At 35.6% G+C, this 20,431-nt stretch overlaps 2 protein-coding genes across 4 annotated transcripts; one reads left to right on the top strand and one right to left on the bottom strand.

Moving 5' to 3' along the window:
• The first annotated feature begins 840 nt into the window (after positions 1–840).
• LOC111019390 (ethylene-responsive transcription factor ERF035-like) lies at positions 841–2,188 on the top strand. Its single transcript, XM_022295772.2, has one exon. It carries the CDS (start codon positions 896–898, stop codon positions 1,835–1,837), a length of 942 nt encoding a protein of 313 aa, XP_022151464.2. The 5' UTR covers positions 841–895; the 3' UTR covers positions 1,838–2,188.
• Positions 2,189–4,820: 2,632 nt separating this feature from the next.
• HUB1 (histone mono-ubiquitination 1) lies at positions 4,821–20,232 on the bottom strand. 3 transcript variants are annotated; one of them, XM_088123855.1, is made up of 20 exons: positions 19,575–20,232; positions 19,210–19,270; positions 18,132–18,293; positions 17,954–18,038; positions 13,980–14,207; positions 13,699–13,860; positions 12,886–13,079; positions 12,671–12,754; positions 12,400–12,519; positions 12,117–12,303; positions 11,854–12,014; positions 11,713–11,784; positions 10,268–10,344; positions 8,684–8,878; positions 8,328–8,400; positions 8,163–8,249; positions 7,213–7,350; positions 6,900–7,102; positions 6,645–6,810; positions 4,821–5,226 (listed from the first exon to the last, which is right to left on the bottom strand). In XM_088123855.1, exons 2-20 carry the CDS (start codon positions 19,228–19,230, stop codon positions 5,095–5,097), a joined length of 2,547 nt encoding a protein of 848 aa, XP_087979981.1. In that variant the 5' UTR covers positions 19,231–19,270; positions 19,575–20,232; the 3' UTR covers positions 4,821–5,094. The 3 variants fall into 3 exon arrangements, with proteins under 3 accessions (XP_087979981.1, XP_022145595.1, XP_087979982.1); XM_022289903.2 differs by lacking the exon at positions 19,210–19,270; XM_088123856.1 differs by lacking the exons at positions 19,210–19,270; positions 19,575–20,232 and having other exon boundaries at positions 17,954–18,057; positions 18,132–18,274.
• Between the last annotated feature and the right edge of the window lie 199 nt (positions 20,233–20,431).

Below are 20,431 nucleotides of genomic sequence, written 5' to 3'. Positions count from 1 at the left end.
ATCTAATCCAATCTATATATGAATTAGAACTTGTACAGTAAAGTTAGATATATGTGCAAAGTAAATAATTTTATAATATTATATTAATAATAATAATATTTTCATATGAAATATAATAATTTAATCAAATCAACTTAATAAATTAAAACTTTCAATTAAATTTTCAGAAAAATCAAAAAATATTTGTAAATATTTTTATTGAAATATATATTTTTAAATCTAAACGAAAATAATCAATATATTTATAACTAAAAAAATTTAAACCATTAACCCACTTTCCCTTATATTTTTCATTTATTTTCTTTTGACCCTCGTGCTCATACTTCCTTATTTAAAAAAAAAACATAACAAATGTCATATTAAAACACAATAACGTATGCAAAGAATTGCAAAACAATACATCTACTATATATATGAAGATAGTTTAAAAAAATAAAAGAGAAATTTTTATCAAACTCTCCTTGCAAATCCATCTAAAAAGAGGGTAAATTTGGAACTTCTTACGTTTTAATTTCAAATCCTTCTAAATCCGACCTATTTGAAACTGAACTTGCAACCTCTTGGTTGGAGATATATGTCAATTACGGCTGAGCTATGCTCAGTTTGACAATCAAAATAGTATTTAAAACCCCTCCGATCATCTGCCAAATTTCAGGTTAAACATGTCTCTACGGTAAGAACTACATCTTTGTCCCTACTCTTTTTTGCACCAACAACTAGTCTCCATGTCGTATAAAATTTGACAGAATGAGGTCCCAACGAGAATTTATGGAAGTGTAAAGACAAAACACTATATTTGAAGAGATAAAGAAGAAAACAGAATCAATGTAAAAGTAGCATAAATCCTATATTTTTCTTTTCAAGGCCAAGAGAACATGCATTTGCAAACACCCACATGAAACTCAAGTTTGGAATTGAGCTGTATTTTCTCCCTTTTCTCCCAAAAAACACATTCGGATCGGACCCCATCCCTTCTTTTGTTCTCTTATTATTCTCTCTTTTCCTTCACACCACCAAACCAAGCAAAAAAAAAAGATTAAAATTTAAAATCACAAGTGTGCTGTGTGAAATTAAACATCAAAATGCCTTAAATAAATTCAAAGCCTCACCATTGCTGTGTCAAATTACTTGCTTTGCCTCTCCCACCATCATCAAAATGGAAGCATATTTCAATTACATAGAAGCATCTGATTCTAAAGCAAGCAGCTTTTCAAAGTCTTCCTCTATCCCTAGCCATGGCGACCAAGTTTCGCAGAAGAAAAAACAGAGGACTGCTGAACAGGACAGCGCCCACCAAATGTTCAGAGGAGTGAGGAAGAGAAATTGGGGAAAATGGGTCTCTGAGATACGGGAGCCGAGGAAGAAGACGAGAATTTGGCTTGGAACTTACCCAACGGCGGAAATGGCAGCGCGGGCTCACGACGCCGCGGCGCTCGCCGTTAAGGGTCGCTCTGCATTTCTCAATTTCCCTGAACTTGCCCAATTCCTTCCTCGCCCGCTCTCCAAGTCCCACAAGGACATTCAGGCCGCCGCGGCCGAGGCGGCGGCCGCCACATTTTCAGCCGGAAACGACCGTGAAGCCGACGGAGGCGGAGCGGCGGAGCGCAGCCAACCCCTGTTTTCCGGTAGCCCCGGCGGAGACAGAACAGAGGACTCCACGGACTCCCCCTCGACCGCCGCCGTTGATGACGCATTTTTCGATCTGCCGGATCTCTTCGTCGGAAGTTCGTATTTGAAAGATGGGTTTCTTTATCATTCTTCGTTATGGCAGTTCTGTGGGGCGGCCGATCACACTGGTTATCGGCTCGAGGAGCTTTCATTCTGGGAACGAATTTAATTTTAAACTATTTAACTTCATTCTCTTTTTCCTTCTTTCCAGTCCTCCATCAAAATTATGTTTCCAAAGGTGGTGATTTTTGTTCTAATAAAGAAATGTTCTACATATTAGAAAAAAATTCACCAACTATTGCATTGAATCTCAAAATAATCGTAATTTCAATGATTTGTATTGTTATAAAATAACAGATCTAAAGTAGTGCAAATCGACACTGTTTTTTCCTTCAAAATTATAAAACGAGTACTTTTTTTTTTTATCGTAGTTTTAATATAGGCTTGGATTCATGAGTGTGGAAGTTTGGGACATGAATTATATAATTTATATTTGGAGTATCCAAAAGGATCAATTATAGAAACTTCCATTCCTATAAATTTAGGACGAGAAATGCTTTCTTTTAAGTCTAGATTTATACTATATGGAGAATTCATCAATCTAGACAAACTCAATGTAAGTTGAGTTTATAATTTCAAATCACAAATCTCATTCATGAATCAAATATTATAAATGTATAGTATTTTTAGTACAACAAATATGAGAGTAGTGTTAGAACCTTTAGCTTGAAGAAAGGAAACTCTCAGACATAGAATTATGGACTAATATTCACACATTTTCATGATGGATTGGAGTGGACTGAATATGGTGACTCGCATTTTCTTGATGTTCATTGGTTTTGTATGAGTTGACTTGATTCTCGTGAATTTAAAAGTGTTTATGTGTTCAATGAAATCTCCTTACTTGAGAGGTCATCTTGGCCTTGTTCTCCTTCGAGTAGGTTGGATTAAAGTATTGTCATGGCCTTTTAACATGGAACAATGGTCCAGTTTCTCGGAGTTGCATTGAAACGTTTTCCAACTGTTAATAGAGAGAAGTTCAAAGCAATTCATTCTTTTTTCTTTTTTTTGAATGCCCAGACAAACAACTCATTCCCCTTGCAGTTTCTTAAGAGGATAGCATAAGTTGATGACGTCTTGGTAGCTGGCAGATATAAAACCGAGAGAGAGAGAGTAGTTGGATTAACATTTTCCAACAACTAGCAAACAGAGGGAAACGTCATTTTTTAAACGAGATCAACTTCTCCTGTTCATATATGGGACTTGTTTCAATCACAAGGTTTAGTGGTAAGTGATCTCATTCATCTCGTCTCACCATCATTATCTCTTCTTTAAAATATTCCAATCTGCCATCATTTTCTGATCTAATAAGAATTAGAATATGACAAAAGTAACGACAAGAAGAAAAGTAGATTTGGAGTTGTACAATTATTGAAGACCTTGCAAATGGAGCTACTTCAAGAGCTTGTTGACATCAATATTGTCTTTTTATTGAAATCTGCTCCACAACCAAAAACCATGGTTACCATTTATCACACAATTGGCCCTATGTTTGGTCTGCATCAGATTGACACAAATGCAACCTTGGAATCATTTTTTCAAAGAAGGGAAATGAATAAAGGAAAGTAAAAAGTTGGAGAGAAAAAGAAAAACATAAAAAATGGGAAGGAAGACTATTCAGTTGCATGGAAAGGAAAGTAAAGAAATCATACCCCTTGCAGTAAGTTTCCTCCAAATTTGTTGCTTTATGGATCCAACAGAGGTGCAAAACTGCTTTAGGAGAAATCATGTGGCGCTTGTATGCTTTTGATGTGTGCTGTCTCCATTTTGTTCCTTCTCTTTCCCCTCTTGTATGGGTCTGTCCTTGAAGGGACAAGCTTTTTTGTAAGTTGAATTACAGCAATACTTATAAAAATGAGAATCTTTCTGTACCTGCTTATCAAGCTTATTAATCATAGGAACCTCACACAAAAGTCTCACAATGAAGAAATTCTCACTGGGTTGAGCTCTCGAGCCCTATAACCCACACGTCTAGAACGAGACAACATAGTGCCTCCTGAATGTGACCATATTTCAACCTCCGTACAATAGGACATTTCTCCTAGACCATCTCTAATCATTGCATTGCAGCCAAAAGATTCCACATCAATAAGATTAAAATATCTTGCTCGTACATGCCTACTGAGTTATCCATATATTAAGCTTCAACAATTATGTTACCAAACATTGATTAACAAAGTAGAAACGAATCATACAACAAAACCTGTGATAGATTTTAGAGGATAAGAAAAAAACAGCAAATGTACAAAGTTCATGTACATTGTACAAGGAGTATGTTACTGGGCGGTTCCTCGTGCTAACCTAAAACAAATGGCCTACCCAAAATATTGAAAAGCTTTATCCATCATGTGCATCAAAAATCTTAAAATTTATACTTTTATGACTAAGCAGCAGTTGTCAATCGTTTGAACAAAGAAAATGTAAAAACTCTCACATCAGTAAATCACTAATATCCTGGACAACTGGAATTTGCAGATTGGTTGAAATGCCAATGAAGAAAGCTCTATTTTTCAATGTCGAAAACTGCTTTGGTAATAATGCTCATCCTTGGCCCGTAAAGATGGAAAACACGGTAAGCTCCGTCTTCATTTCTTGCCAGTGGAGCAACCAACCGCTACTGGACCAAGGACCAAAATAAAAATAATAAAAAAATTATAAAAGAGAAAGTAAAAGTAAGACCAAATAAACAAACAAATCTTATACTAACAGAGCATCTTCAAACAATTTCTGCACCTTATGTGCGTTGATAGATTCACTAAACATCGAAGCATGGACCCTCAAGTACACTCAAGTACATCAGAAGGGAGAGGCGAGAGGAATAAATGTATAAGATAAATCAAATAGAAATATCAGCTTCTAGGACCTAACCAAGTCGAGTACAAAAATTTCTGATGGCAGGAGTGATGACGATCCACAAGTTGTTTTGAGCGGGCAGTTCTGAAACTTCTGATTAAGCGGGCGACCCTCAACTCTTGCTTCAACGTCTGTCCATCCATGCCAGTATAGCAGCGAAGCAGTTCTGAAACTTCTGATAAATCTGCAAATAATGAATTGAAAGCTTCCAGTTGCTCCAAGCACATCATAAGATAAGGTAAAATAAATATGCATCGCTAATGAACTTTCAATTAAATCACAAACTAGAACCAAGCCAACAAGCTAATGATTTGCTTAAATTTCTATGCAGCAGGAATTCCATATTCCTTGTTCTCGTCTCACGCACAGTTTCCTCTACATTCTAACATAGTCATACACGTAAACCTGTTTGTATCCCCATGTCAACTCTTGCATCAACCAAATGGACTTGAAATGTGCACCAAAGGCGGCTGAGTTGAGTCTTATCAAGAAGTACGTATGCCCAGATTAAAGTCAAAAGAAAACTTGTTTGACATCATTGGGCCCGAAACTTGCACTACATCTTGGGCATTTGCGTTGCTGACTCTTCAAGATATCTTGTACACAGGAATTACAGAACAAGTGGAAGCACTTCGTAATGACAACCTGAAGAGCCGGAACAAAATAATTTTTAACATGAAATAAAGCCACAAATGAAAGTGAAGTTACATGATACAGACTGAAACAGATATCTTGAAAAACATGAAAGTACAAGACTCAAAGTTGAGGCCTCGACACCTGATACAACATACTTGTTGAATCAAACACAGCAACTTTGGTCCCTGAAATAAGTGATTTTATCATCTACCATTTACAGAACATTCATCTCTCAGTCACTCGCTAACTAATATTTCCCAGTTCTTAATATATCCAAGGAAGCAAGCACATAGAATACAAGGATGTTACCAAAATTTCCATTCCATCTTAAACATCCCAAAAACAAGCTACTGATCAAAGAACATCGTTTTCAGAAAGTTTTCCAGCCACCAATATATGCTGCTATAGATATATTATGAACATTTCCTGATTTCTACCGTTTTCAAATGAGTACAACCAAATATCTAAATAAAACATGGTACAGCATTCCAATGGTGTTAAAGAAAACCCCCAAGAGGCTAATTAAAATTCAAGAACGACCCTGAATGAAGTCACTTATTTAAAGGCTAATTAAAATTTTGGCTTTTAATGTATTTCCTAGTTATATATTAAATGTTTTTTTTTAAATCAAATGAGTCTCCCTTGAGAAACCTTGTACCTTGAGTTGAGACTAGGCTCCAAGAAGCATTTTTATCTTGCACCTTAAATAACTATGAAAATGTTCCGATAACATAACGTGAACACATCATATAAACCAAAACTTAAAAAAAAAAACGATTAAACATTTTTATTTGAGTGTGCACATAACATAACCAGAACACATCATAGTGAAAAAACTTAAAAAATAAGAAAAGCTAAACGTTTTAATTTGAGTGCTCCAAAAAGTGTCGAAGTGTCAGTAACCACAGACGTGCAAACCAAAATTATACTTCATAAATTATATTTTAATGATTTAACTCCTCTGCTGCTACTATATTACATAGGATGGAGGAAGGAAAAAAATCAGTAAATTTTTCTAACCAAAAACTTTGTTGTCTCAACTACCGAACCCAAAATTTCATATGAAAATAACAAAAGAGAGGGAGGACGCGCACCCTTTATTTTGTAATTATTCTCTCTCCGCTCTTTGTAATAGTTAGCAGGTGGTTGTGTAATGCTTGTTGGTTGGGAGTTCCTTTTACTTCCCCCTTTTGTAATTTCAATTATCAATGAAATTCCAGTTTCTTTGTATTCGGAATCCCAGGGAAGGGAAAAAAAGTTGAGATGCGCTCTAACCTCCCATAGTAGTTCAATTAACTTTCAGACTTCAACTTTTTTAGTGTGAAGGTTTCATCTATACCTATTTCTAAATGAATATAACTTTTTTCATTTCTAAGCTGAATATCCATAATAATCTATATATGCTAAGAAAAAAAATAAAAGCTTACCTGCTTTCTACTGTTGTCACAAATTTTGCAATTCACTATCTTTTCATATTCCCTAAGTTCCTCATGAAGTTTTTCAACTACTGATGAGCTTTCCATCTGTGCTTCAAGCCTAGAAACCTTTCTGCCAACAACTTCTAGTTCCTCTTCAATTCTTTTCTTCTCAAACCTAATAAAGCACTAACAATCAATTACACATTCTGCAAAAAAAAAAAAAAAATAAATAAATAAAAGAAAAGAAACAGAAAGCATCCACACCTTTCTTTTTCGAGTTCTATCTGCAGCTCTGCTTGAGCTGTTCGACTTTTCTCAACCTTAGATTGCACTTCATCAAGTAACTCACTTGTTTGCTGAGATGCTATTCTAATATCCAGTAATCTTTTTTGAGTGCTTTCCAGAGCAACTGTCTCTTGTAACTTGTCGTCTTCAATTTTCTGATTATGATCCGAGCAACCTCTCAACTGTAATAATAATCATAGTGATAAATAAGCAAATATAACATAATCATTCAGAAAGTAAATTTCAACTCTCCATCCCCACAGTTTATGTTTCAACATGATGCTCATATTACCTGGTCTTCAATTCTAGCAGCTTTCATCTCGTAAAGTACAAGAGATGCATTGGCATGCTGAATCTCCTTCTCCAAGGTCTGCTTCTCAATGAGCATAATCTCCTGCAACTGCCTTGCTCTCACACCTTCTAAAACAAGCTGCAAAAACATTGATATGGAAAGCATATAAACGTCAAATCAAATATTTCCAGCATACTCTTTATTCTCACTTTTTTCTATTACTTTATCATTAAATACTCCAACTATATTTCTAAATGTTTTTTTTTGCTTTTGATATCCAGTGTGTCCGGGCCAGCTTGTGCGCACCTCGACTAATCAAAAGCCAGCTGCCTAACCCTACTACATTTGATTGACAAGATAACTCGTAGGATATTAAATCCTAGGTAGGTAGCCACCATGGTTCGAACTCATTCCCTCTAAGTCCTTTGCTATTTACATGGGTCATTATTGACCACTAGGCCATATCATGATGGGTTTTTTTTTATATCCGTGAGTGTTTGGGCCAGCTTACGTGCACCTCGACTGATCTCACGAGACAACCGCCTGGTCCTACCACATTTGGTGTCGGGAAACACATAGGAATTACTAATTCCTAAGATAGGTGGCTATCATGGGATTTGAACTCATTCCCTCTTAATTAATCCTAGTCCCTTTGGAACAATGAGTCACTCATGATGGCTATGATGGTTTTTCTAAATGTATTATAATAAATGGTCCAGAATTCAGAAGATGATAGCTGCCTACACTTCAATTCTCACACAGCCCACCCACCGAGATTAGGTCAAAAGTTTGAACTCCTTTTCTGAATTCAGTCTAAACTGTTTAATTTTGAAGATGACGTGAGGAAAAAGAATGAAATGGAAGTGAAGATTACCCCCACTCACTTTAATATGCAGAAAGCAAATAAAATTTATCTTAATCAATCTTCTATCTTTAAAAGAAGTAATCACCTTAATGTTGTAGTCATCTCTCTCAGTTATTTGCTGTAACAGATGCTGATTTTGAGTTTGCATATCGTCATATGCCTGCCCAATTGTCTGTCAAAGACTAACAATTAGACTACCTCAAAAAGTTCAGAAGACAAAATAGTCATAGTTCAGAATACGGAAAGTCACCTCAATTTCAGACAAGTAGGCCACATTTTCGTCGCCTTTAGATTTTAATTCATCTGATAATCTAGATAAATCCCTGAAAAGAAAAAAAGAAGAACGCATGGTTTGAACCCCATATGGTTATAATACTTGAAGAAAAAATAACTTCAAAGCTATGAAGTTTCCTGGAATGATATTGACCAAATAGCAAGATCCACAGAATCATCATAGAACATAAATGTGCGCACAACTCAGGAAGACAAAGTGGACCTAAAAATATGGTTTCAGACGGCAAAAGCGGAACTATATAGTTCATACATATAAATTTGAAATTAGCATGTGCTTTTTGAGGAAATAAAGCAGTCAGATAAAAATCCAACCTTTTAGAAACTTCCAACTTCTGTCTTAGCCGTGCAATCTCAGCTTCTGCAGCAGCTAACCTTTGTTGAGATATAGCCTCAGCTTCATTTGCAGTCTTAACACGTGATTCCAGGTTGCGTTCATCAAGAGAGGCCTTTAAAGATTGAACATGAGCCCACGCCTTGTATTCCAAATCCCTAGCTTCCAAGACTTCCCTGCAGATGTAAATTTCTAAGCACGCAACTAATATTGGTACAAGTCAAGACACTTCATAAAAGAAATTAATTAATGCATGGAATCCACAAGGTTGACTCAGCTCAAAGGAGATCTAGCTAGAATAATTAATAATAATAGCTTTTAGCATTGAGTGCTCCTTCCAAATTTTCCATGTGCACAAGATATCAGCAGCCACATTCCTCCAATGGTTTTAGGTTGTTCTTAGATGGTGTGTCCGTGTCTAATGTACACCAAACACTCCACTTATCAAATAGTTATATTAGCCTTTTACAACTATTTTTATACACAAACGAAAGAGGGGGAGGGGAAGCTTAATTCTTGTGATCTTCTAGGGCCTGTACGACAGCTGTTTTGGAAGATAGATTTCTTCTGCAACCTATGCTTATAAAATACTTCAAATGAGCTATAATCGAAAAGCTTACGAAGATTAAATTTATTGTGGATTTGAAATCACTAATAAGTACAAAATTTTAAAGGAATAAAACTTCTATAGTATCTGAAAAAAGTCATCTGTGAAAATAAACTAAAAGAAAACACTACATTTAGAAATCGTTAGTGAATAACTGAGTATAAAACTATTTTTCAAAAATAGCTCCATCTTGTCTTCCCGTCCTTTTTGTACCTTCACTAATACAAAGTAAGTTACTCGTTTGCTATTTTAGAAGGAAAAACTTCTTCATTTCCCTTTTTTTTAATATCTCAATCCTGGCCTCAGGAAATGCTCAGATCTTTTCTTGTCAAATATAAATCAATCCCTGGTTTCTTTTATGGAGCAAGTTGCTTCTAATTTTTTAGATTGATTGATTGGTATCACAACACATGAATTCTTTCGAGCTCTATCTCACATTGAAATAAAAATTAAATTGGAATTTGATAACGTTTTGCCTATATGAGGCTGATTTTTTAAATAAGAAATCATTCTCGATGAAAAATAACAAGCACCAAAGGGGCATATAAAAAGACAGCCCACAGAAGGAGCTCCAGAGCTAACTATACAAAAAGTAACTTCAATTCAAAATAATAAGACCTAGAGGATAAAAAACTGAATTTATCAGTATTTTTTACTTCTCTCTCCGGGCTTTAATATTCCTACATCACTAGTTTTGACTTTCGTGAGATTATATTTCTAGTTGTAATGTGCAACTATGTTAATTGTGATAATCAACTTAGTAAGATTCTAGTCCTTTCTATTAAAAGATTTTTCATCAGTTTAATTTACCACCGAAACAATGACTGGTTTTGGTAGTAATTCTTCACTCTAGACTACAATATAGAATATCGATTGAGAAGCAATTTTAAACAACTAACAAGTCATTTCATAACAATTACTTTCATAAACCAAATGGAGTAAATGTAGACCACCCTACCTTGATTCAGTTGATTCACGCCTATACATCTCAATTATGAGTTTCAACTCTCGATTAACATCTGTTAAATCTCGAGCCTGCATTAACATTTATAAACAGAAAAAGAAAAAAATGTTACAATTTAAAATACCAAACCTACGTAAATTACAAGCAGCGTGGACGATCATTGAAGATACTTATCAAACACATTAACAACTGGCAATAAGTTATTTCGGGACACCCGCAACAAAGAACTTTTTTGCTATTCTGTAGAATATTTGGTTGGGAGAAAAAAAAAACAGAAAATCCCTCTAGGTGTTGATAGTTCGACGAGGTTTGAAGCTAGCACATTTTAATACCTCTATTTGGGTTTCACTCAACAAAACCTTTTTTGTTATTTCCCTATTTTTTTCAATTACCAATAACTGGGGCTCACTTTGTAATTTTTTTTCTTTTTCGTCGTCCCCATTTCGGTAGCCTTTCTATTTTACTTCCATTCATTTTATTAAAGAAAAGGAGGATAAAAAACACAAACATGCTTTTTTAACTAAATTTTAGTTAATAGCTCTAAAACAGCCCTTCAACTTATACTAACTGTCAAGGCTTTAGTATATGATCTGTGGTATGAAAGAAACCTAAGGATTTTTGAAGAAAAGAAGCAGTCTCCGTTGGCTCACTTCGATCTTGCTAAGTTCAAGGCTTCCCACTGGAGTTTTTTATCTTCTTTATTTAATGCTTACTGCCCTAGCTTGATTAATTTAAATTGGGGTGCTTTTATTTCAAATTCATGTGTTAAGTTTTATGAGTTTTATGAGTTTTTAGTTTTCAGTTGTAATTTTATTTTATTTGCTTCTCACTCTCGAGAGTTTGTATCTTTGAACAATTTTTGTTCCTTTTCATTATTTCAATGAGAAGTTCGTATCTTGTTCAAAAAAAAACTTACACTAACTGTCGCACATATAATGACTTTATCTAGCACAAAGAGCCGCATTCCATTGAATACAAATATACCGCATGCATATTATGTGATAACAAACAAACTTAGTTCACCAAGAAAAAGATGGTCCAAGGATAACTGGAAACCTAAAAGTCACTAATTACTTGATCCAAATCATGTAGCTGATGACTATTCCACTTCTTTTAAAATACACGTTTTATGGAACCAAATCAACAAAATATACTGTAACCATGACGCTTCAAAGTCAGCACCTCATTGCAGAACTAGATACAGAGTTACCTTCCCTAACAAAAAGAAAAGCATATAGCTCAAATGGCAAACAAGACACATATGGGTATTTTAAATCCAAGCAAGACACATATAACCCACAATATAAATCCAAACGGTACCATATAAACCCTCTCAAGCGAACTAAACAAAAATCCTCGTGCCTTTTTTTAATAAAATGTCTATCTTTTCAAGAGCAAAGAAAGGAGAAGAAAAATCACATCAGAAAAGCTTATTATACCGTATCTTGCAACTTCTGTATCTCTGCAATTTGATCCTTGGATCTAGATGATAAGATTTCACACTCTTTCTCCTATCAGGCAAAGGAAATGATGTAAGCGTTCAACCCTTTTCAAGTGTAACAGAATCAAACTCTACCTACCATTCTATCAATAACACTAGAAAGGGATTGCACGTCAGCCTGCACAGAATGAACATCTGAAGCAGCTTCTTTGTATTTATGTAACTGACTTTGCATAGAGCCCATTGCTTCCGGAAATGAAGAAACCAGTGCTCTAAATTCCGAGACAATTTTTTTCCTTCCTGAAGAAAAAGAAATCCATCATAATGGCAAAAACCACTAACAATATGCAGGCCGGCAACATCCATTCTATGATCCAAGAAAAGCATTAAACACCATCCAACCTGGTTCTTTCAATACTTCAGCCAGCTTGTTCTCAATAGACTTCTTTTCATCCTTATGTTTCTGAATCAGCATTCCCAGATCATTAATCCTAGTATCAGAGACAGTAGATGATCTTCTCAAGATATCCAGTATGTTGTTTTTAATATTCAATTCCTTCTCCCTCCATATAACATTATCCTTCTCAACCTGAAGTTGGCAAGAAAATGTGTTAGCATCAAAAAGCAAACCCACATGGCAAATAACAGATTCAGGCATTAATGCAACTACCGACCAGTTTACAACCTGTAGTTTCTCAAATAAAGCCTGCTGCTCATAAACGTCCGATTTTAATTTCTCAATTCGATCTCTCAACAAAAGATATGATTGTGAAGATGGAATGGACTTCACACTCTTCATTGTATTCTGTCAATAAGATAATAAAATTGTAAATCGAATCATATATGGCATACCCTTAATTGAGGACTCTACATAATAATTTCAGGCTATGTCAATATAAATAACTATAAGTAGGAAACAGGTGACTAAAACAGATCACATTTAAATAAGTTCCAACCCGGATATCAGATAATTGTTGCAGCATTTTTATCCGTCCTTCATGTAGACTGTTTAATTCTGCCAGTCGACCAGCTGCTTGGTCCTGTACAGAATTAAATCACATTATTAATAATGTCTTGCTGTATCTCAAACAAAGAAAAGGAGGGAGAAACCTAAAGTCTCACTATGAAATCAAATGTGTGTGTGGGGGTTGGGGGGAGGATAGACAAGTACCTTCAAATCTTTGAGAGAAGACTCCATATCTCGCAGATCTTTTTGTTTATCTCTTACCTTACCACTGCCAGATTGTTTACCTCCTAGATTCAAAACAGGAAATCCAGCCCTTTTTGCCGCATCATGTTCAGCTCTAAGCTTCGTTACCTTCGAATTGCTCTCTTCCAGTTCAGCCATTGCACTCTCCAATTCCACTTCATAACAACAAACAACGAATAAAATTAGAACGCACAGAATGGCCAGCAAATAATGTGTGTGTGTAAATATATCTCCTTCTTTGGATCCCAATCCCTGGATAATATGCATGACAATCCCTTTTTTCTTCCTTTTTATGATAGGAAACAAAGAATTTCATTCACTAAATGAAAGTACAAGAAAGAAAAAAACCCCTAACAAAATCATAAGTTTTTAAAAGAGACCCGAAATTGACAGTAATTGGAAATAAGGGATGGTTACAAAAATAATCAAACAAAGAACTCCAAGAGGATGCTATAACATAGTAAACTTCAATAGGACTTCCAACTCCCTTTCCTTTCATAAAATTATCCTACTCCTGTCGAACTTCCCACAATATAGCCACGCAGAATTAAGCCCCCGCTATATCATTAAACTTCAACTTTCCCACAGGCCACAACTGACGATAAGCAGAGCTTCAATTCCTCAAATAGTTATGATGATGCATAAGCACCAAAAGTGATCCTGCCAAATGGCTTAAAATGCTAGGGGCACCAAGGCACCAAAAAAAAAAAAAAGAGAGAGAGAGAGAGAGAGAGAGAGAGAGAGAGAGTAATATTTTTTTATAATAAAAGTTACCTTTTAAAACTTTTAGCTGAGCTTTAGTCTTTGCATCCAAGTCCCGATGATTCTGCAGTTCTTTAGCCAACATCTTTTGCTTTAACAAAAAATCCTTTACTCTCAACCTCATATTCCTTACTTCTTTAACCAAGTCACCAGATGTCCTATTCCTGAATGAATCTAAGAAAACAACCAATATGTATAGAAAACTAAGCAAGAAACCAAATGGGACAAAGAATGACAATAGATACAGATAATCACATAACCATCCACAGCCCACAGGGTCTTTTTATTCGTACCATCTTCTGGGAGCTCATTCAACAATGCAGCATGTAAACCATCCTTCAGATACCAGAGATTTTCAATTGAAGTTTCTATATTTCGCTCAATGGTTTTGGTCTTCTCACATGGTGATTCTGTTTCTTCTTCCATTTGCTTAGAGGAACCATATGTTGAGGAACTTTGAGTAGCACCTGTTTCTGCAAGCCGACTGAGGACAGCATCTTCAAAGCTAGACGAAGATCCATCTACAAAGCAATAATGAGATATTCAATGTTCATAACTAGCATAGCAATTGAACCAATGTAGGATAAAATGAGCAGATTCTTTCAGTTAAAAGAGACATGAAACCAAAAGAACATGCAGACCATCTTTAAAAGACAAACACTGGAATATATCGTCAAATACTTTGTGCAAAAAACTGAACAAAAACATAACCTCACACAACAAAAAACTTTTCTTTTCCTTTATCCTCTTTTTACAAGAAACACTTTCAATTAAAATGGAATAAGAAAATTAAACAAAAATAAACCCCTTACATCCAAAGTCAATCTACATAAGTTTAAGAACTCCAATATAAGTTAATTACAATGAAAGTAGAATTACAACGGGATTGTAATAAGAAGACGAATTGAAAAGCATACACCAAAAAGAGACATGAAACTTGTATAAATTTAGAACCTCCCCCAGCTTGTGCACTTCCCTTTGAAGAGCCTCTTGCTTCCTTCTTTTTATAGAGGGAACAAATATTTCATGGATGGTATAAAATATTGGGATATCCAAGAGGACCTATAAAAAATAGTTACAAAAAAACTTTCCAATTAACCTTAAGTAGAGACTCTTGTTTCATGTTTCTTTCTATCCCAAAAAAAAACACAAAACCATTTAAAATTTTACTTCAATCGAGCCATCAAACACCCAAGAGACCTGGAATGTCAAGTAAATAAAGAACCACAAATCAATGCTAAAGGAATGATGAAAGTTTTTTTTTATAAGAAACAATTTCATTGATGTATGAAATTACAAAAGAGGGTAGAAAACCTAATCCAAAGGAGTTACAAGAAACTTCTCCAATCGGATAAAAGTGTGACATAACTAAAAGAATGAAAGAGAGGTGACAACTAGTTCCAAAAAAAACTATCATAAGTGAATTCCTTCTCATTGAAATTTCTTTAATTCCTTTCAATCCAAGTAGTCCAAGAAAGGCTTGAATGATGCACCTTCAAAGAAGTTTCTTTGCCTTTCTAAAAGAGTGTCCAGCGAGCATAGTGGTAAGGAGGCTTCTTGGGTCCATTGGTAAAGTCAGCGAGCATAGGAACAACGGAAGAACAAAAACAAAGCATACAACAGCTGGGCTTTAATGCTTAGTTTGGGAATATAAACTGTAATCTGTATTTTGTATACGCTCCCCTTTAGCAAATATTTCAGACAGAAAAACTGAACACTCTTAGAACTCCTTATCTTACACATAGAAGTCACTAGCTCCTTGTTAAACAATGGAGGTGAAGCAATCAATTGGACGAACAACATTCATTTAGAATAATGGAAGAATACAAAAAGACCACAAGAAAGAGAGAACCAAAATTGGGATTTGGGAAGTAAAAAGAACTTAAAGCAAATACCACAACTTTTGGTAATCAAAAGTGATGTTTTACGTGAATTATAATTTACAAGGTAGCTAACATACCTCAACTAATCTCACGAGACAACCGTCTCATTTGGTTACCAAAAAGACTAGTAGGATACTAAATCCAAAGTAGGCAACCACTATGGTTCGAACTCATTCTCTCTAGTCCCTTACCTTCTTTCTGCCTATGACCACTAAGTCAACCCATGATGGTTCAAAATTAAGGGATAATTACAAAACAAATTTTAGTTAAGATAAGAGCCTAAAGAGAAGCATTAAAATGCACCCAATCCCAAATATCATCCCATGATCTATTTAATCACTTAAGTGCTTGTCCATTCCTTTCAAGCCAAATAAAGTACAAAACGATGAAGATGAAAGCCTACAAAAGAACACAACCTTTCCCAAGAAAAGAAGGATCTTGAACAACTTCCCTCATCCCCACGCAAATGATAAGCCTCTAAATAATAAATAATCCAAAAAATCTACCACAAATGACTCCAAACTCTTCGAGAGGAAGAGCACTAGCCACGATCACAAAACAAGATCCAAATCATTCGTCAGGTTCCTACACAAACACACAAGTTAGACCTAGAATTCTAGAGAAGGAAGCTCCCCCCCAAAAAAAGAAAATAAAGAAAAAAGATCAATAGTGTCCATCCTTCCCAAGGCCATAGACAAGCAAAGAAATGAACCTTCTTCGGGATTTTGAGCTTCAACAAAGAGAAGGAAAAAGGGTGGTGCAGGGAGGAGATGGGAGGTAAAATCAACTGAAGATAGAATGACTTGAAAAGAAAATCCAAAACAACTCAGTAGATCATAACTGTTGGTATCTTCAACCTAGAGAAGGGAGACCGACTGAAGCAGGTCAAGAGGGGGCCGACTCCATGATCTCTTGATCCCATATCAGGAGGGTTCTACAAAACCAGAAGAGAATGGAAGTAGCTGCACCCCCAAGTAAATAACAAATGATATTGAGAGGTCTCCATGAAATAGAGTGTAAATGTGTAATAGCTCACTTATTGAGCGCTCTTGCATCGAAGATGAACGGGGTAATGGGCATCTTAAACAAGAGTCCCCCAAAACTCAAATTGTACTGCCATCAAAGATTCAAACGATAAAGAATATCAAGGAGAGGTAACTAAGGATAGAATGGGAGATCACCCTCAGGTTGTCTTTCACTTTTAGGTTCTCTGAATATATATGTTTCTTATCCAAAAAAAAAGGATAGAATGGGAGATCGCCCTCCAAGGACTTCTAGAGGGGCTATGGAAACTAAACCAAAATCCTAGCCATGGGATGAGTCCCATACTCACAACTACCTAATGTCACAAAGCTTCTGGTTATAGAGGGAACTACCACAACCACTTAAAAAAGAAAGGCTAAGTTATTAAGATAAATCCCATACCCAAATCACCTTTTATCACCTTTCTAAAAAGGTCTCGCCATTGTATTCCAATTTTGTCCTTCATTGAACTATTAAATCTTCAAATTCTTGTCTTGCCTTCTTCTTGTTGACAACCATACCGTGCCTGCTAAGTGAATATGTTCCAAGAGCTATTCCAACTCTGCATCCTACGTCTCCAATCAAAATCCTCAATGAGTTTGATTCGCAGGACTGCGGGAAAAGAGGTTTGAATGGGGATAACAAAGTCTCCAAAATATCTTGCACGTTCATTTTCCTGTGAGACCTTTTAAAAACCTTGGCGATCTTTGGTGAACGGGCTAATCACCCACCCGAATATGATTCCAAAAGGACATCCCTCCACCCTATCCACTTCAATTGTAGTGAAATTCTCGGAGGGGCTCTTAAGATGGCTGATATTCAACCATAGGCTCCAAGTGTTTCTTGATTTCCTTGCTTTAATAAACGGTAAACCAATCATTTTCTCTTTTCTTTCTAGTAAACGTTGGTCAGTTCACTAGTTTCTCTTGGGAACCTCTACATTCATTTTGTCAAGAGTCTAGACAACCTTAATCAGGACATACATGATCTCATGACAACCAAACTAATTTTATCCTCAAATTACAATATGCATTCTCAAACCTAAAGTTTCAATATTAAGTTGCAATGGTATTAATTAAAACAATGATCTATAAAAATTGTTGATTTCAAGTTCCAGAACCATTAGCCCATGAAATAATAATAATAAAATGAAACATTGTAAGCCTCTATTAATAAACAAGATATTAGAAAAGAAAAATATATCCAAAACAAGTTGTATATTGAAGCTCCAGTTGTTGCCATTGTGTTTCAGAACTTCAATATAAAAACCATGCAAAAAATTGGCGCATCTTGTCAAACCAGAGAGACAAGAGAGAACATAATCAGTCCAAATAAATCGATAATAATAGGGAAACCCTCACCTGCAGCAGCCATTGTATGTTCGCTATCCTGCTTGCTCCTCCACCTCCTCAAGCGGACAGAAGATGTTTCCAATCCACTAACAAGCTGTTGCAAAACGGATAAACTACATTTCAATCAGTGTGCGAAATACCATGGGGCATGTCAAAAAAATGGCCAATGACAGTTATAACACAGTACCTCTTCCCAACAGTTTTTAACCACGGCCACTGTCATATCATATGGCTCTTGTTTCTCCTTCAACTGAACATGTTTATTCTGTAGAGATTTGTACTCTACCTTCTGAGCCTCTAACTTCTGTATGAGCTTCTGATTTTGGAATTGTAGAACAGCAACATCAAGCTGCAATGGCAAGAGGGGAAATGTTCGGACCTAGTTTCTCCATTACATAAATAGCACGCACACAGATCATGCACCAGAAAGAAACCACCATATCCTTTGGTATTTTTATTAATTCACTCATTGGATGGCATGGATGCAGACATTATGTTAAAGTGGTCATTTCTTGATTTGTGGTCATTTCTTGATTCATAAATCATTAGCATGTCTTTTGCTACTGGATTTTTTCTCTACTAAAGGAAAATTGAGAATCCTAAATGCATCAGTTGAAGAATGAAACATCAATAAATTCCATAAATAAGCAGAACCAACGAATTACTTCCTCGATTTGAAGATGCATTCTAAATTGCACAACATGGTTCTTATCAAAAAACAAATTGCACGACATGGACACTCAATAGAATAGAAACATGCTAAAACGTGATTGTCCAAACAAATTTATCTTACAAGCATGCGAAGGTCATATCGAAATATGGACATATTTTTACATGCGTGTGTATGGACATTGCAACATACTGACAGTCTTTTAAATATTCAGTTTTATGAAATTTACTGAACTTTTTGAAACTATGGAGAGACATCAACATGACAAATTTAGTGACAACGCAAATTACATATTTCTACAATGCAATGATTTATAACAAAGATTAATAAAGAATGCTAATCTTTAATTTATGTCAATAAAAAAATAATTAGCATTCTTATCTAATACCTTGAAACAATTGTTTCAATTTGTTAAAAAAAATACATTTTGAATTATTTCATTATTCAATACTAATGCTATTACTAGGTCTCTTTTCCAAAATCTCAAGCCATATCAGAGAGAAGGTTAAAAATTCAACAGTCATCTGGATTTTCTTGTTCTCCGCACACCACAGAAAAGAACAAATCATACATCATGAATCAAAAATTTTCCTACATAGTAGCACAATGGCATCATCTTTTCTTCTCAGAGATTTTCCTCCAAACGCTAACAAGAGCTGACAAAAATTTATGTCATTCACGTTAGACTAGGGAGATATGAAGTCCTGACACTGGTTCGTAAAAGAGAGATGGCAGCAAATAAAAAATGTAAATTCAATATCTCTAGTTAATATGAGTTTAGGGAAGAGAGAGGAAAAAAATAAAAATAAAAATAAAAACAAAAAGATTAAACATGCAGAGTTGTTCAATAGTCGTCCTCATCTCAACTGAAAACCGTTGGCGAGGATAGACCTACAAAACCTAATATCGGAGTACAATAAGTTCGAATCAGTTGGAAACTTATTAACTGAATGACCTTACCTTTTTGTCCTCTGAAATGGGCAAGAAGGGCTGCTTCTTGGCAGTAGCAGCCGTTGGGGATATGGTGCTAAAGTGACGCCGCTTTCTATCTGAATCGACTGTGCTCCCCATTCCCCTTCTACAGGCCACAACAGCCAGCCACTAGGTCCACTCACATAACACCTCTCCAGAGATTGATTAAGCGCCGGAAACCCTAATTCAGAGGATCAGGCCTCTATAACATTATTAACTGCTACTACTCCAATCCAAAGCCCTCCCCAAGACAGTATATTCCTCCAGAAAATCCTAAAGCTAAAAACGTATTTACACAGGACCTCGCAGCCAAAGCTCCGCTTGTATGGCGTCTTAAACCCAAAAAAAAAATAATAATAATGATTGATTCAGCCCCTCAAACCCTAATTAAGGCGAAAACCTCTAAAGCGGACGAATTTCTCAAAACCTCAGCTCGAAGAACCGCTGGATTCCTCGGGCATAACCTGATTTTGATGCGCCCTCGCTCCCACTATGTTCTGTGCGTTCGTTCTCAGGAGGGGGAAATGCCGACTCGTGTGGGTCTACTGCTTTGGCAGTGCCAAAATTTCGATGGCGTCGAAATTCTTTGAAAGATATGGGGGCACTTCGGGAAAGTGGAAATTCTATCTGCAACTGCAAATCACGAATCGGAAGTTTTCTTCAGTATTCTCTTATATTTTATCAATACTTTAAATAATTTGTGTTGCTTTCAAATTTATAGTAATTATGCCCCTCACCTTCTTTTTTATATATATTTAACGATTAACATTTTGTTTCATGGTTAAGAACTTCAAACATTGTCTCGGCAAAAAAAAATAAAAAAATAAAATATTCAAACATTGTTA

This window comes from Momordica charantia, assembly GCF_013281855.1.
Source record: "Momordica charantia cultivar OHB3-1 chromosome 5 unlocalized genomic scaffold, Mcharantia_2.0 BLBB01000005.1, whole genome shotgun sequence".
Lineage (NCBI taxonomy): Eukaryota > Viridiplantae > Streptophyta > Magnoliopsida > Cucurbitales > Cucurbitaceae > Momordica > Momordica charantia.
This window is presented reverse-complemented; position numbering and strand designations above follow the sequence as displayed.